Source organism: Arvicola amphibius, chromosome 17 (genome assembly GCF_903992535.2).
Source record: "Arvicola amphibius chromosome 17, mArvAmp1.2, whole genome shotgun sequence".
Classification (NCBI taxonomy): domain Eukaryota; kingdom Metazoa; phylum Chordata; class Mammalia; order Rodentia; family Cricetidae; genus Arvicola; species Arvicola amphibius.
Window position 1 is genome coordinate 9,420,289 of NC_052063.2, and position 15,451 is coordinate 9,435,739.

General features: G+C 46.2%; 1 protein-coding gene across 1 annotated transcript in view; it reads left to right on the plus strand.

Moving 5' to 3' along the window:
- The window catches only part of Ccdc38 (coiled-coil domain containing 38), a 46,429-nt gene that overhangs the window by 18,470 nt on the left and 12,508 nt on the right, over window positions 1-15,451 (plus strand). Inside the window, exons 8-12 of the mRNA XM_038315136.1 lie at window positions 101-181; window positions 5,374-5,525; window positions 7,324-7,413; window positions 10,570-10,624; window positions 13,671-13,743. Coding sequence (XP_038171064.1) covers window positions 101-181; window positions 5,374-5,525; window positions 7,324-7,413; window positions 10,570-10,624; window positions 13,671-13,743 — 451 coding nt within the window. The remainder of the gene's footprint in view (window positions 1-100; window positions 182-5,373; window positions 5,526-7,323; window positions 7,414-10,569; window positions 10,625-13,670; window positions 13,744-15,451) is intronic.

The window sequence follows — 15,451 nt, forward strand, 5'->3', positions numbered from 1 at the left end:
GCCCTAGCCGCACCTTTCCCCCACCCCTGAGTCTTTGATTGCTTGCTTCATTTTTTCAGAAAAATAAACGAATAACTAATAGATGCGTGTTCCCTTTCAGGGCAGCACAAGAAACAATAAACAAACTCCAGATGTCAACAGAGCTCAAGAAAGCAAGCATGGAAGTCCAGGCAATAAAGAGGTGAGAGGGGTCGCTTTTTCCTCAGCCCATTCCCACGTCCCATCGTGACTTCTTGTGTTCAGCGAAGGCCAAGTGGGAATAACCTTACCAACAGGTAACTCAATAGGAACAGATTTTAAAGCAAATGACATGGCTGTCAAGGATCACGCCTGTTTAGATTTCAGAGCATAACCTCTCTCTAAAAGACTCTTTCAGTTGTAGATGCAGAAGTAGAGGAGTTCATTGAAAAGAAGCAAAACAATGTCAGGAGTAAACAAGGGTTTTTTTTTCTATGTGCCTCCTGTTTGCTCGTTGTAAAAACCCTTCACCCACATTCAACACCTCAGCTGGGGTGCACTTGACGATCAGCTTGCATTCATCGTGGGCAGTTTCTGTCCTCAAACTCCAGAGCAGAATCTCATGTCACTGATAAATGTAAGCTCTGTACTGAGAAAAATCACAGGAGCAAGGATGGGGCTCATATTATTATGTGGTCAGTTGTCCCTTCTCGAAGGAAACTCAGCTGAATGATTTTCAATATCTAATATCTAAAAGACTCTTGTGATCACTTGAGACACTAAGTTCATAATCCAAAATATGTGTTTCAGGGGCTGGAGAGATGGCTCAGAGGTTGAGAGCACTGACTGCTCTTCTAGAGGTCCTGAGTTCAATTCCCAGCAACTGCATGGTGGCTTACAACCATCTGTAATGAGATCTGGCGTCCTCTTCTGGCCTTCAGGCACACATGCAGACAGAACACTGTATACATAATAAATAAATAAATAAATAAATAACAAAAATATGTGTTTCAAACAGATTCTGGCTGTAGCCACCTCTTCTACTTAAAAGTCTAAGGTTGAAGGTGCTTCATAACAGGGGACCCTCCCCACTTCCCCAGGTATGAAATTCTTGGCTACGTCCCCAGCATTTTTTTCTTACTTTCCATGTCTAAATTGTGCCTTGCTATATTGCTCAGGCTGGGCTGGAACTCACTCTGTTGTTCCAGCAAACCTTAAATATCTTGCTTCAGCTTCCCAATCAGCCAGGATTTCAGGGGTACACTACCAGGACCATGTAGATGGACCCTATCCATATGTGTGTGTGTGTGTCCATTAATGTATGATTATATAATGACATTATATATTATATGCAATATATTCATTAATAAATAATATATAATTGTCCATTACCCTGTCCATCTGGTTCCATGAGGAACCTGAGCAGTGGCCAGGGTGCTCATATAACTACAAGGTTCTGCATAGTGCCCACTTGGTTACAGCCTTGCCCGAGACCTTGCTCAGTGCCTGTGTCTCATCTAGAAGAGTAAACGAGATAACAGAGCAGACACATGGATAGAACCAGCCAATGGGAGCCCCTTCCTTTTGTGGTAAGATGGTTTGAGAATGGAAAGTCTTTGAAAAGGAGAAAGGACTTTCTCTGGATACCTTTCCATCGAAGGTGTGTAATCCCGGCCAACGTTTACCTGTGACACTCTGGGAGGTGGAGTGAGGGGCTCCCACCAGCTCCCAACTACTGAACATGAGGAATTGTGTGATCACCCTTAGAGACCACGTATGCGGGGCTGAAGGATGGCTCTGACGGATGAAGGGTTGAAGCTGGGCGTTTGAGACGATGCAGCGTGAGAAGGGAACTAATGAAGTTCTAAATGAGGACGGTGGCTTGGGCCTTGCTGTTCTGTCTTCAGCTCTGTGTGTGAGTCTGTTTGAAATAAGACTGGGCTAGAGCAGTATGAAGCTGGGGAAAGCAGAGACTTAAGCCCCTAGGTAATGTAAGTGAAAGCATAGGCGTCTGTCAGGTGTCTGCCCTTGCTAGAGGGATACCAGTAATCTATTTCTCTTTCCCTAAGAGGGAAATAACAACATCTGTTGTTTAAAGATTTTCAGTTTATTTTTATTTTATGTACTTTGGTGTTTTGCCTTGGGTGTCGGATCCCCTGGAACTGCCGTTCCAGACAGTTGTGAACTGCCTAGTGGGTGCTGGGAATTGAACCCAGGTCCTCTGGAAGAGTAGTCAGCGCTCTTAACCACTGAACCATCTCTCCAGCCCCTGAAGATTTAGTTTTAATTATGTGTTGTGGTAGTTTGAATATATGTGGCCCCCATAATCACACAGGGGGTGGCACTATTTGGAGGTGTGTCACTGTGGGGTGGGCTTTGAAGTTTCTTATGCTCGATACCACCCAGTGTGTTAGTTATTTTCTGTTGCCTGAAAGATGTAGCAGCGGTCTCAGCTCCGTCACCACCTCCTGCCACCATGATCTCTGCCAGGATGACAACGGACTGAACCTCTGAAACTGTAAACGAGCCCCGTTAATGAAATGTTTTCTTTTATAAGAGTTGCCATGGTCATGGTGTCTCTTCACAGCAACAGAAACCCAAAGTGAGACAGACGTGTGTTTGCGGATATGTGCACTACTGCAAGTGTCTGCCGGTGTGGAGACACTGGATCTCCCTGGCGGGTGTGAGCCACCCAACACAGGCAGGAGGAATTAAATTTGGGACCTAACCCACAAGAGCTGTACGCATTCTTAATCTATGCTCCATCGCTCCGGTTCCAAGGACACTGTACTGACTGGTCTCGCTGGAGTCATCACCTAACACAAGCTGGAGTCATCAGAGGAAGGAGCCTCAGCTGAGAAAATGCCTCCGTAACATCCAGTTGTAAAGCATGTTCTCAATTAGTGATCAACGGGGAGGGCCCAACCCATGGTAGGTGGTCCTATAAAAGAGCAGACTGAGCAAGGCAGGGAAAACAAGCCAGTAAGCAGCTCCTCTCCGTGGTCTCTGTATCGGTTCCTGCCTCCAGGCTCCAGCCCTGCCTGAGTTCCTGATCCTCCGGTGACGGACTGTGATCTAGAAGTGTGAGTCGAATAAACTTTTCCTCCCCAACTAGCTTTTTGGTCACCGTGTTCTCTCACAGCAGTAGAAACCCTAAGACTAATCTGTACCAGCAGCGTAGTGGGGTATTGCTGTGACAGACCTGACCATGTTTGTTTGTTTGTTTGTTTGTTTGGGAGGATTGGGGAAGGACTTTGGAATTTAGGATTAGAAAAGTCATGGAGTGTTGAGACCTCAGTGGGGTGTTCCGTGGGAGCTGGAAAGAGAAGAACATTGAGAGCAATGCAGACAATGGAGGCCTGGCCTGTGAAATTTCAGGGGGAAGTTTAAAGACTCCATCGGGGCCATTTGCTATTTTGAATTAAGATTCTGTGGTTCCTGTTAGCGGGGGCTGAAGAAACTACTGAAGCGAAGCCTTCACGTTACTGGGACCATTTGCTGCTGCTCGGCTGGAGCAAATTAGCAGTGATTAAGAAAAGATCAGCACCGGTGAGGTGAAATCCTCTGATTCTAGAGTGTTCTGCCCGAAGTTTGTTATTTATTTCACAGTCAAAAATTTAAAAGTCAAAACTTGGACAAGGAGCTGTGGTCCAGAGGCGGTCATGATTGTACCTTGTGCTGGCAGCGGGACTTGATAACGTGTCCGTGTCACCCAGGTGGCGCTGGTTTTAAAGGCATGAAGGGTTCACGGAGAGCAGCTGAGATTGGGCACGGGGAGAGGCCGGGGAAAGGCCATCGTTGAAAGCCCAGGACTGAAGGGGTCGTGCAAAGAAGTTGAGGCTTAGCACCATGAAGACAGCCTTCGAGAGGCTATTGGTGAATGTCCAGGCCAGCAGCAGCAGAAGGCCTCAAGATTTTGGAGATGCCAGTACGGTGGGATGACCACCATGAACCTTAGCAGCTGTGGAGTGGAGCCAGCCAGATCCTAGAAGACACGCTCTGCATGCTGCAGAGGGCGGGGTCTGCAGAGGGCGGGGTCTGCAGAGGGCGGGGTCTGCAGAGGGCGGGGTCTGCAGAGGGCGGGGTCTGCAGAGGGCGGGGTCTGCAGAGGACGGGGTCTGCAGAGGGCGGGGTCTGCAGAGGGCGGGGCCGGAGAAATGACCCAAGCCCTTTGGATCAGGAGTGAATCCCAGACAACAGAATACTGAGTTATTTATACTGTTGGAGTTCGGTTTTGCTTGGTTCAGATTGTGGTGGTGCCCTCGTTCTTCCCTCTTGAAGAAGGTATTTAATTTACTTTTGATTTGTAAAGGAGCCCACTGGTTAAAGACTTGAACTTTTAAGAGATTGGATATTGAAGTAGAATGGTTCTGCCGGGAGCAGATGTGGCTCACTGTCATGAAAAGCCTTATGCTATTAAAACATCTTTAATCCCATAGGCAAGAAAGTTTTTTACAGGATATTTTAAAGAGACTGAAATTTTAATGTGGTTCAATTTGTAAGGATTGTGGGGCTTTTAAAGCTATTTATGATTTTAATATGAGATCTTGGGGATGAATAAGAAAGGAAGGGTTGTGGCTTAATAGTGATGCATTGTGTGTCAAGTTGACCAAGGGGTCAGTTGTTCTGGCTGGTTCTGTGTGTCGACTTGCCACAAGCTAGAGCCATCAGGGAGGAAGGAGCTTCACTTGCGGAAACACCTCCATAAGATCCAGCTGTAAGACACTTTCTCAGTTAGTGATCAGTGGGGGAGGCCCCAGTCCATGGTGGGTGGTGCCATCCCTGGAATGGCGGTCCTGGCTGAGCAAGCCAGGGGAAGCAAGCCAGCAAGCATCATCCTCCGTGGCCTCTGCATCAGCTCCTGACTCCAGGATCCTGCCCCGTGTGAGTCCCTGTCCTGACTTCCTTCACTGACGGTCTACGATCTGGAGGTATAAGTCACACAAACCCTTCCCTCCCCAGCTTGCTATTTGGTCATGGTGGTTTCGTCACAACAATAGAAACCCTGACTAAGACAAATATTTAAAATGCTGTGCTGAGTGTGCAAGAACGCATGTCGGGTATTCTGCACACTGCTTCTGTGCGTCAGGCCTCTGTGGAATGGTAGTTCCCTTTCTTCCTCTCATACGCCCAGTCTTTTTCACCTTCCAGTTCCCCCATATGGCCCAAGCTCACTAGAATACGATGTTTGTGATGGAGATGAACCAGCGGAGCTAGCCTGTCGCCCGCCCACTCTGAATGTGCGTATCACTGGGCTGTTTCAGGCACAGACCAGTCTCTGGGTTTCTTGCTGCTCAAATCTTTCAGAAGTGCAGCGTCTGCGTCTGTGCTGTTATGCCAGCAAATGATGGCGAGAAAAAACGCTTTTGCATTTTGCAGCTTGTGTAACCAACCGCATCCTTGTTTCTTTTGAAGTGAAATAGCGAAAACCGAATTCCTCCTCAAGGAGTACATGAAGTACGGATTCTTCCTGCTGAAGTTGTCCCCGAAACATTGGCAAGCGCAGCAATCACAGAAGAGAGCTCAGGCGTCAAAGAGTAGCCCCATTCTCCCAAGAATCTTGGAAAGTAAGTCACGGATCTTAATTCAAGCTAAGCGAAAACCCCTGAGTTTACATTCTAGAGTGTTCTGCCCGAACTATTTCACAGTCAAAATTTAAAAGTCAAAACTTGGACAAGGATTCCGCCTATGTTTTTTTTTAAGATTTGTTTATTATTTTTATGTGGTGTTGGCCTGCATGTATGTCTGTGTGAGGGTGTCAGATCCCCTGGAACTGGAGTCACAGCTGTGAGCTGCCATGTGGGTTGCTGGGAATTGAACCCGGGTCCTCTGGAAGAGCAGCCAGTGCTCTTAACCACTGAGCCATCTCTCCAGCCCCCTCTTACTTTTGTCATCATACACTATTAATTTGGAAACTCAAGTCAGCTTTGGATATAAAGCAACAAAAATTAACACATGAACACATAGAAAAATAAATTATTTATAGGTGATATGATATCTCTCAAAAAAAACTATTTGGTATTATCATGGGCCTTTATAGTAAGATCAATGGATACGAGGTCAGTTATACCTCATTAACCAAATATACTAACTGGAATAAACTAAATTTATTCGCTGGAAGTAGTACAAATACTTTGAAGCCAGCAAAACAACAACTTCAATGTGTGTGACCTGGAGATTTGACAAATAGTAAATTTATGTTGTGTTTTCAGATAGGAAAACTGATATTCTAAGTTACCAGTTTTCTTGAAATAAACGTGTGCATTTGGTGGAAGTATAATAAAAATACTGCTGCCAAGGGATTTTCAGGGAGTTGAATAGCAAAGTGGAGAGGACTTTGTACCAGGAGGTTAATATAGGTTAATCTAGAAAAATTAATGCTTTTTTACTTGAGAAGGTAACAGGGGTGGGTGGGTCACTAATGCTACCTTAAATGTTGCATATTTACATATAATGTCTCAATTATTAGACTAGTGCTGTCCTGTTGCATATTTAAATATGTCTCAGTTATTAGACTAGTGCTGTGCTGGCGTTAGGGTGTCAGTTGAGGAGCAGAGATGGAGCGTGCATTACATAAACATTTCATATCTGATCCAAGTAGAGCCACGTCAAAACAGAAGGCTTTCTTTACAGCGACGCTGGAGTAGCTAGGACCAGCTTCACTTCCCCTGAAATAATGGGTAAATGTTGGTCGCTAAGCACACCGCAGAGTTATCCCTAGGAGAGGGGAAAGAAACGCGGAGTGCCAAGATTCTCAGTTGCTGCCTGACGCATTTTCAGGATTCCATCCAAGGACAGGAAGGCTAGAGAGAGCCCAGATGCCCTGAGTATTTACACCACAGAAATGGCCAAACTAAAAATCGGATAATTTGTTTTGCGGGGAGCTGGTTGTTAGGGACATCAGTGATGGTCAGAGCTCATTAAATGATGTGGAGCAAGAGAAAACAGAATGAAGGCAGTGACATGATTTCATATGACAGTTTAAGATTTAGTCATCCTGGACTTCTCTCCTAAATGGAAGATACTCAGAACCCAGTAGGCCTCTCAGATGACAGTATTGACAGCTTCTGTAGGATTTCCGGAGCTATGATGGGTTGATGTTGGAGATAGGAGACCCCCTAAGCCCCAAATGGTCTATTCTCGTCTCTTCTCCCTGTGTCAGAGGGCAGTCCTCGCCCTCTGCCATGTAAGATTGCAGAAGACAGGATCCCCGTCTGGGATCCCCATCCTACATCTCCATCCTTGGAAGCTCTGATGGTAACTCTGCCGTTACACGGAGACAAAGCTCTCGCTCTCGGGAAGGTACCCCACCACTTCTATCTCCCACAGATACTTACTCTTCCTCATTTCCTTTTCCATTTCTAGAATTCTCGTTAAGTTCAAGTAAAAGAGATAGCTGCGCCGATTTGGACGGGCTGTCTCTTTCCGATGAGCACGGTATAAGAACAAGCCAAGGTAAGAGCTAAGGCCGATGACCGCGCTGGCCAGAAGCTCCAAAGTGAAGCTGTACTTAGAAAGGGGGCTCTGCTGGAAAGTGGGGGTGGGGGAGTGATGCCCGTATCACCCCTGATCCCGGGGAGCCAGCCATTTTGTTCTTTGTGATATCCAAATAGACGAGAATCTCATCCTAAATGTTATCTTAGACAAGACCTACCCCCCTCCCCCGCCCTCCGCCCTCCGCCGGAGCCCCAGCATAGGCATTAGGACACAAAAGCTGGTGAACTAAGCCAGGGCAGGGCAAAGCCGGAGGAAACTCTGGTGGAGGTCCGTAGTGGTCCAGACATGCAACTGGTCGGTCCAACCTGGGTATCGGGGTGAAAGACAAACGGAACCATCCAGAAGCTGGTTCTCTCTGGACTCAGCCGAGCGGCAGCAGCCATTGCACCAGGTGGAAGGGGTGTCTCCTTGCTGAGCTCGCTCTTAGAACTCCAGACAGAAATCCGCTTCCACGCGGGGCACACATAAAGTAGTGCTAGAGTCCTGGCGTGCGGGATGAGTGCATTGTGTCAAAGAAATGAGTGCTACTGATGTGTTGGGAGCTGGAGGCAGAAAAGGCTTCTGGATTGTTCCTAAACAGAACAGCGTGAAAAATATTCAAAACTTGAAAAATGCATTTGACCTGTGCTAATTTTTAGTAGGTTCCTGTTACCAAAATGACTATCCTGGGTGTGGTTTCTTCGGTGTCGTTAAGGGTTAATCTTACTTAAGGCAGTTAGGTAATGTGATTCTTCTTTTTTTTTTTTAACCCTTTAAAAAAGTGGGAAATACAATTGTGAATGGCATGGAAGTATTTCCTTTCTCCTGAGGAAAAAATGAATTTATCAGGATACCTGGCTGGCCCTGTAATTTAAACTAAAATAAAAAAAAATTAAAAATATTTTAAAAAGTGGTGGTGGTGGGAAACACTAAGTAGCCACTGAAGGAGAAAAATGCCAGAACATTACCGGCGGGCCACAGCCTCGTGGTGATACATAGATTAATAGAAATGGGTTCATTCAAGATGTAGCTAGGAGTACACATGAGTCATTGGGCAAACAGTGCTATAATTAATATAGTTTGGGTCTGGGCAGTGAGAAATAAGTGGTCTCTGTTTACATCCTTCCCCCCCATCACTCCCCCCAATCCTTTGGTTCAAGTTTGCCTTCTGTAATGACAGTCCCTTACCCTAGCCTGAGACAGGAGGGCAGCAGTGACCGACTGAGAATGCTCTACCTGAGCATTCTCCATCACCACCGCACACCAGGGGGCTGGACCCAGCGTTTTAACATTGTTTGACTTGGAAATCAACACTTACAAACCATCAAATGCCATGAAAATATTTGAATTTCCATGTTCCCTTGAAAACCACCAGACCTGATGGCCTGGCTTTAAGGATGTTTCCTTGTGGGTCAGTTTTCCCCGCGGGATGGTCCTTTTTCCTCACAGGATGGTCTTCCCTGTGGGACTGTTCCGCCTGTTAAGTGATTCTAGTTCCCACCAGGCTGCCTTCCCTCCTGCGTCTGCCCCCTGTGGTCATCTGAGTTTGTGATCCCCAATCCAGGCTGACTCTTGGGACCCCTTTCCCCATTTTATCTTGTCACTAAGCAGCGGGTGTATTTGGGGGTTAGGGCAAAAGCAGCAAGATTTGTCTGTCCAGAAATAACCATGCTCTATGAGCCTGGATGGCTATGCATTCTGCCAGAGAGTTAAAAGTGGGAATTTTTTTTAAAGGTATGAGCCAATTGGAGCCTACACACAACATATTACTTTTGCCCATTTGGGGATCTGTGGTAGTGTAGGGATGGGGAAAAGGAGGGCTGAGTCTCAATGGTAAGTTCTGAAATGTTGAATGTAGGTGTTACTCAGTTTGAATAGCACTTCCTAAAAAATGATTTCAGTAATATGTGCTCAGACGCTGTTCTAAAAGCAAAAACATTGTATGAAGAGAGACTTCATCTGTGCCCTGCTTCCCTCCTCTCTTCTTCATTCACTTCATATTTATCGAAGGCAGACAATGAATTTCAGGTGCTGTGGGATAATGCTCTGGTACACTGTAAAGATTTGTCATTTGTATTGGTTTAATAAATGCTGATTGGCCGGTAGCTAGGCAGGAAGTACAAGCAGGGCAACCAGATTAGAATTATAGGAAGAAGAGGAAAGGCAGCCAGACACAGAGGAAGCAATATAAGAATGCCTTACTGAGAAAAGGTACCAAGCCACATGGCTAAGTATAGATATGAATTATGGGTTAATTAAAGTTGTAAGAGCTAGTTGGTAATAAGTGTGAGCTAATAGGTAAAACAGTTTATAATGTAAGCCTCTGTGTGTTTCTTTGGGGCTGAACAGCTGTGGGGCCAGGTGGGATAGGAACTTCTGTCTACATTCAGCACTTTTAAAGACTTGGGACAGCACCATACGATACAAGGGAGATAGTAACACAGTAGGAATAGTGAGTGAGGCCTCGGTGGAAAAGGCCCAGCATGTAACCCCCACCAGGTCACAGTAGGAGCCTGCCAGGGAGTAGGTGGCAAGAATGGGGCCCACGGTGGAGTCAAAGCAGAATAAAAAGAACAGTGAGCCATAAAGATGTTGGTGGGTCCTGGGCAGGTGGATGAAGATTCTCCGGACCAGCACTGGTCCAGGCGTTAGTGTGGGGGTTGGACTTGATCTGTACACAGGTGTGGAGCAGTTAAGTACAAGAGGCCCACCACCAGGAGGCTGGTCTCTTCTGGTTAAGAAGGGGGATGAGCATTGCTTTTCTTCCTTAGTTCTGTGAAACCCTGTGAGCAGAACTAGAGATTGCTAATATGGGAGAAAAACAGAACCATGACGTGCACCTCATTTTTGTCCCTCCTTTGGGACTTTTTAGTGGTCAAGCCCCACTCGGCCACTGTGCTTTCAGTTGGACACTTATGCTTGGAGAAGCATTTCAGTCCAACGAAAGAGCTCCGTTTTCTCTATGGTCACCATTGTGATAATAACTTTTTTTTTTTTTTTTTTTTTTTTTTTTTTTTTTAAGAATGGGCACGTAGTACCTCACACCAAGAGACCAGGGCTCATCTCTAATAGCGCTCTCCTTCTTTCCCTCTCCCATGACCCATGGCACGGACCTCACCTGGACATTTTGAACAGGACGGGAACAGAAGAAATCTTTCAGCCCAGACTCGAAGAAATCCTCCATGTTCAAGTACGGTACAAACTTATTAAACTCTGATGGAAACCATGAAAGGCTTTTTAGAAAATAACTCTTTTTAACCTATGCTCAACACAGAGACCTTATCTCCAGGCCTGCGGGCACACACAGTGGAGACAGTGGTGGCCAAGTCTGCACTCCCGTGGTGCCCCAAAATTCTGCTCTTTGAGTAGGACCACACACAGAAGCCACCAGATCCCAGACCCTTGGGATTCCCCCTCCAGCTGTTCTGCTAGCTGCTGCAGTAGGACCATAAAGCATTTTTATTTCCTCTTTTGTTTCTTCCCTAACGTGATTGTTAATTCATTTCATACATTCTCAACCCTAGCTACCCAGGAAGTTTTAAGTTTTGAGAAGATAAATGACCATCTGGGTCAGACATGCTAGCCTTGAGGAAGGTTTCTGAGCCAAGACTGCTCTGTCCATGACACTCCCTGAGGGCCACAGGGACATTTGACTCTGAATTCCAGGGATCCTGGAGTCTCCCCACTTCTGTGACATTTAGTTGGCCCTTGCTATTTTTTTTTAATTATTTTGTTTTGTTTGGTTTGGTTTGATGTTTCAAGACAGAGTTTCTCTGTAGAGCCTGTCCTGGAGCTAGCTCTTGTAGACCAGGCTGGCCTCAAACTCAGAGATCTGCCTGCCTCTGACTCCAGAGTGAGCCACCACCGCCTGGCTTAAAAATTTTATTTTTGAGATCATTGTAGATTTTGATGCAGTCCCTGGCAGGTCCCCTTTGACTCTTGACCCAGTTTCTGGCAACAGGAATCCTAAGCCAAACCGAAGTACAAAGCCACAGCCAGGATATCAACCTTGCCCTACCAAATGCAAAATGTTACCCCTGGGTTTTTCATGTCTTTTTATCACCACGCCCACTTCTCCCCCCACCCCCGCAGCCACTAATCTGTCCATTGCTGATTGTGTCATTTGATGTAAGTAGGATCATGCCGCGTGGAACCCTTGGGTTTTAATAATTCCCAGGAGATCCAGCCATGTTAGACCATGAGCAGGTGGTTTTGTTGTTGAACTGTGCTCTGTAGTCTGAATGCTGTGTACTTGGACTGCTCACCTACTGAAGAATATCCACCTTGTTTCTAGCATGGGGCTATCATGAATAAAGCCACTATACGTTTCATTTGTTCAACTCTAAAAAGTATTCTACTGGACTAGAGAGATGGCTCAGAGGTTAAGAGCACTGACTGCTCTTCCAGAGGCCCTGAGTTCAAATCCCAGCAACCCCATAGTGGCTCACAACCATCTGTAATGAGATCTGACGCCCTCTTCTGGCCTGCAGACATACATGCAGGCAGAACACAGTAGTAAACATAATAAATAAATCTTTAAGAAATATTTTACATATATGGGTGTTTGGCACGTTTTCCCCATGTGCATGCAGGATCCATGAGGCCAGAAGGTGGCACTGGATCCCCTTTAGGACTAGAGTTGGAGACAGTTGTGAGCCACCATGTGCAAAAGCACAAGTTCTCCTAACTGCTGAGCCATCTCTTTAGCTCCTCATACAGCGTTCTGTGTGAAGATAAGTCTTAGGTCTCCGGATGATTGTCTAGAAGGCAAGAGTGCGCTAGACGGTACAAGTCAGTGTGTTTCCAATGTCTGTACCATTTTACACTCCCACCAGCCGTGCGTATGACCTCTAGTTTCTCAACAGCTTCAGCCTTTGATCCGGCGTGTGTGTGTGTGTGTGTGTGTGTGTGTGTGTGAGATAGAGAGAGAGAGAGAGAGAGAGAGAGTGCGAGAGGGGCTTTAGTGCCCGTGGAGGTCAGAAGCGGGCACTGGATCCCTGGGAGCTGGAGTTACAGGCAACTGTGAGCTGCCTGACGTGGGTGCTGGGAACGGAGCTCAGGCTCTCAGAAAGAGCAGCGAGTGTTTTTGACTGCTGAGCCGTCTCTGTAGTCCCATCGTGTCTCATTTTCACTGTCCTGACAGGTATGTACGTCACTCTCCTCTCTGCCCTCATTTATTCGTTTTTCTCCCCCACGACAGCCTCCATCACCACCCACCTCCCTCTCTCCTTTTTCCCGGTGTACTAAAATTCTAATTGTTTTTGGTTTATCTTTTATAGCGGATTTTTTTCCAGAGTTAATTTCCAAGACACGTCATTAGTTTTTACCCCCTCCCCGGTGTGTATGTATTCTTCACGACACACATGGGTCGGTCCGATGACAACTTTCATGAATCAGATCTTTCCTTCCACCATGTGGGTTCTGAGGATCAAATCAGATCATCAGGCTTGGTGGCAAAAGCCTTCACCCCTCTGAGCCATCTTGTAGGTCCAACGCCATTTTTCTGTAACGTTGTATCTTACCATCCGCCTACCTGATACTTCCTCGTAGGAGTAGAAACTATTACCAAAATCAAATCTTCTCTGTAAGAGGCAGGTAGCTGTCTCACTGAAAAGCATTCTGAAGATGGCGGTCAATCTTGAGCCAATGCTAGAGCTCCATTTTGAAGTCATGTCCACTTTGGTAGTGACAGATAGACATGACAAGGTAGGGAGTCACGTGTGTCTTTAGAGAAAGCAAGCTACGTTTTTGACGCCACTAAATAATCTGTTTTGTGGGGCTTGGAGCTTCTGTGTGATCTCCTGCATGTGTAACTCTGTCTGAAACTGAATATGATTTTTCTTTGGCACAGTTGTGGAATCGTGGGGTGAGCAGTCCCCTAAAACGATAAGCCATCTAATGAAAAGAATCTGTAATAGGGGCTGGCAAGGTTTCTCGGTGGGTATAGCACTGGCCATCCCTGCAGAAGACCTGGGTTCAATTCCCAGCATCCATGTGTTGGCTCATAACTCCCTGTAACTCCCATCTTGGGGGCATCTGATTTCCCTCTTCTGGCTTCCGTGGACACCAGGTTGGCATGTGGTACACGGACACACATACAGACAAAATGCTCATACACATAAAATTAAATTTAAAAAAGAATTCTGTGGTAGTCAGGGTTCGAAGCCAATTTAGGAACAAAGGCAAACCTACCAATGGGAAGTGACTCAGAAATAATTTTTCTGTTTTTTTAACAGTCGGCCTGAAAGCATAGGCTCAGAGGACAGCCTGGAGTTCTTTCTAGAGGACGAGCCGCTGGAGTTCGATCTGGTAACCAGTTGTCTCTTGGTTGTAGCTGTCAATGCAAATTCGTTTCTTCTGAAATGTCCTATTCCAAACATGGCACACATTTTCCGGAAGGAAATATGGCTTGATTCTCCTCTCACATCCTGGCTATTACCTATCTTTTGTCATCAAGCCATCTATGGAAAATAGACAAATAAGGAGATACTGTGCCAGCCCTTTGGAGGGTGAGGCAGGAGAGCCACAGGTATCAAGCCAAGACGCCAGATGTGACAGAGCAGGCTGGCAATCCCAGTACTTGGGAGGCAGAGGTGCGAGGCTGGGCAGTCCTAGGTCATCCTCAGCTACATAGCAAGTGAGAGACCAGGCTACAAGAGATGCCTGACTCAATAAAAGAAAACCAAAGCAGCAACAGAATTGAAGGGCAGCTTGGGCTACACACATCACGTGTTCCAGGCCAGCCTGAGGTACACAGTGAGCCCGTCTCAAAAACCAAACACGAAAGAAATAATTTGGAGCAGATCTATTATCAAATGCCAGCTCTTAGACTGTTTATCATTGTGTGTGTTGTGTTGTGTGTCTTTGTTTGCCTGTGTGTAAACATGTGTGTGCCTGTGCATGTGGAGGCCAGAGGTGACACTGGATGCATTCCTTAATGGTATTTCACCTTATTTACTGCGACAAGGTTCCTGACTGAATCTGGCGCTCACTGATTTTGGCTACCTAGCCAACTTGTCCTGGGAAATCCTCCGGCTCTGCCTCTTAACCGCTGGGATCACAAGGGGAGAGGGATAGGGGGCAGGGGCTGCCACACTTACCCATCTTTTACACGTGTCTCTCTGGTTCTCACCCTTGCACACCCAGTGCTTTATCCGCTGAGCTACTTCACCAAGCCAGAATTTCTTTTCATTTTATTGGGTAAGCAGAACCCTAAATAATCCTCCTGCAAGACAGCCCATTGTTGCAGCAAAACTGACTGTGAGCTTACCTCAATCTAAATGCAGCCACAAAGGCTCGAAAGTAATTTTAAAAAGAGATAAAAGAGGCTGGAGAACTGGCTCAGAGGTTAAGTGGACTGGCTTCTCTTCCAGAGGTCCTGAGTTCAATCTCTAGGACCCGCATAGTGGCTCACAGCCATCTATAGTGAGAGCTGATGCCCTTTTCTGTCACGCAGGCACATGTGCAGATAGAGTACCGTACACATAAAATAAGTCTTACCCAAAAAGAGAAAAAGAAAACGAAACCACCAAATACCACCCGTTATTACACGAGACGTACCTTATCCAGGTCATCTGTGCTCAAACACATGGCTGTCCATCTTAGCACTGTTGGTATGCAGTACAGCAGTATTGACCATACACACCCTACTGTGAGGCAGATTCTATCTCTTCATGTGAAACACTGTGTCTGCCCAACACCTCCTCCAACCTCCAGCCCCTATTTACTTCATGACAACTATCTACTTCATGTTTCTAAAAGACTGGTTATTTAAATACTTATTTAAATAAGTGGGTCATACACTATAAGTGTATGGTGGCTGGGCTCTTTGACTTACCCTAATGATCCTCAAAGCTCATGTAAATTAATGCCAGCACTCAGGAGGTGGCAGGTGGATCTCTTAAGTTTAAGGCCATCCTGGGCCACACAGTGAGTTCCAGAGCAGCCAGGACTGTTTGTTACTCGGAGAAAGCCTGTCTCAACAAACTAACAAAATAAATGACAAATGCATCTGTGG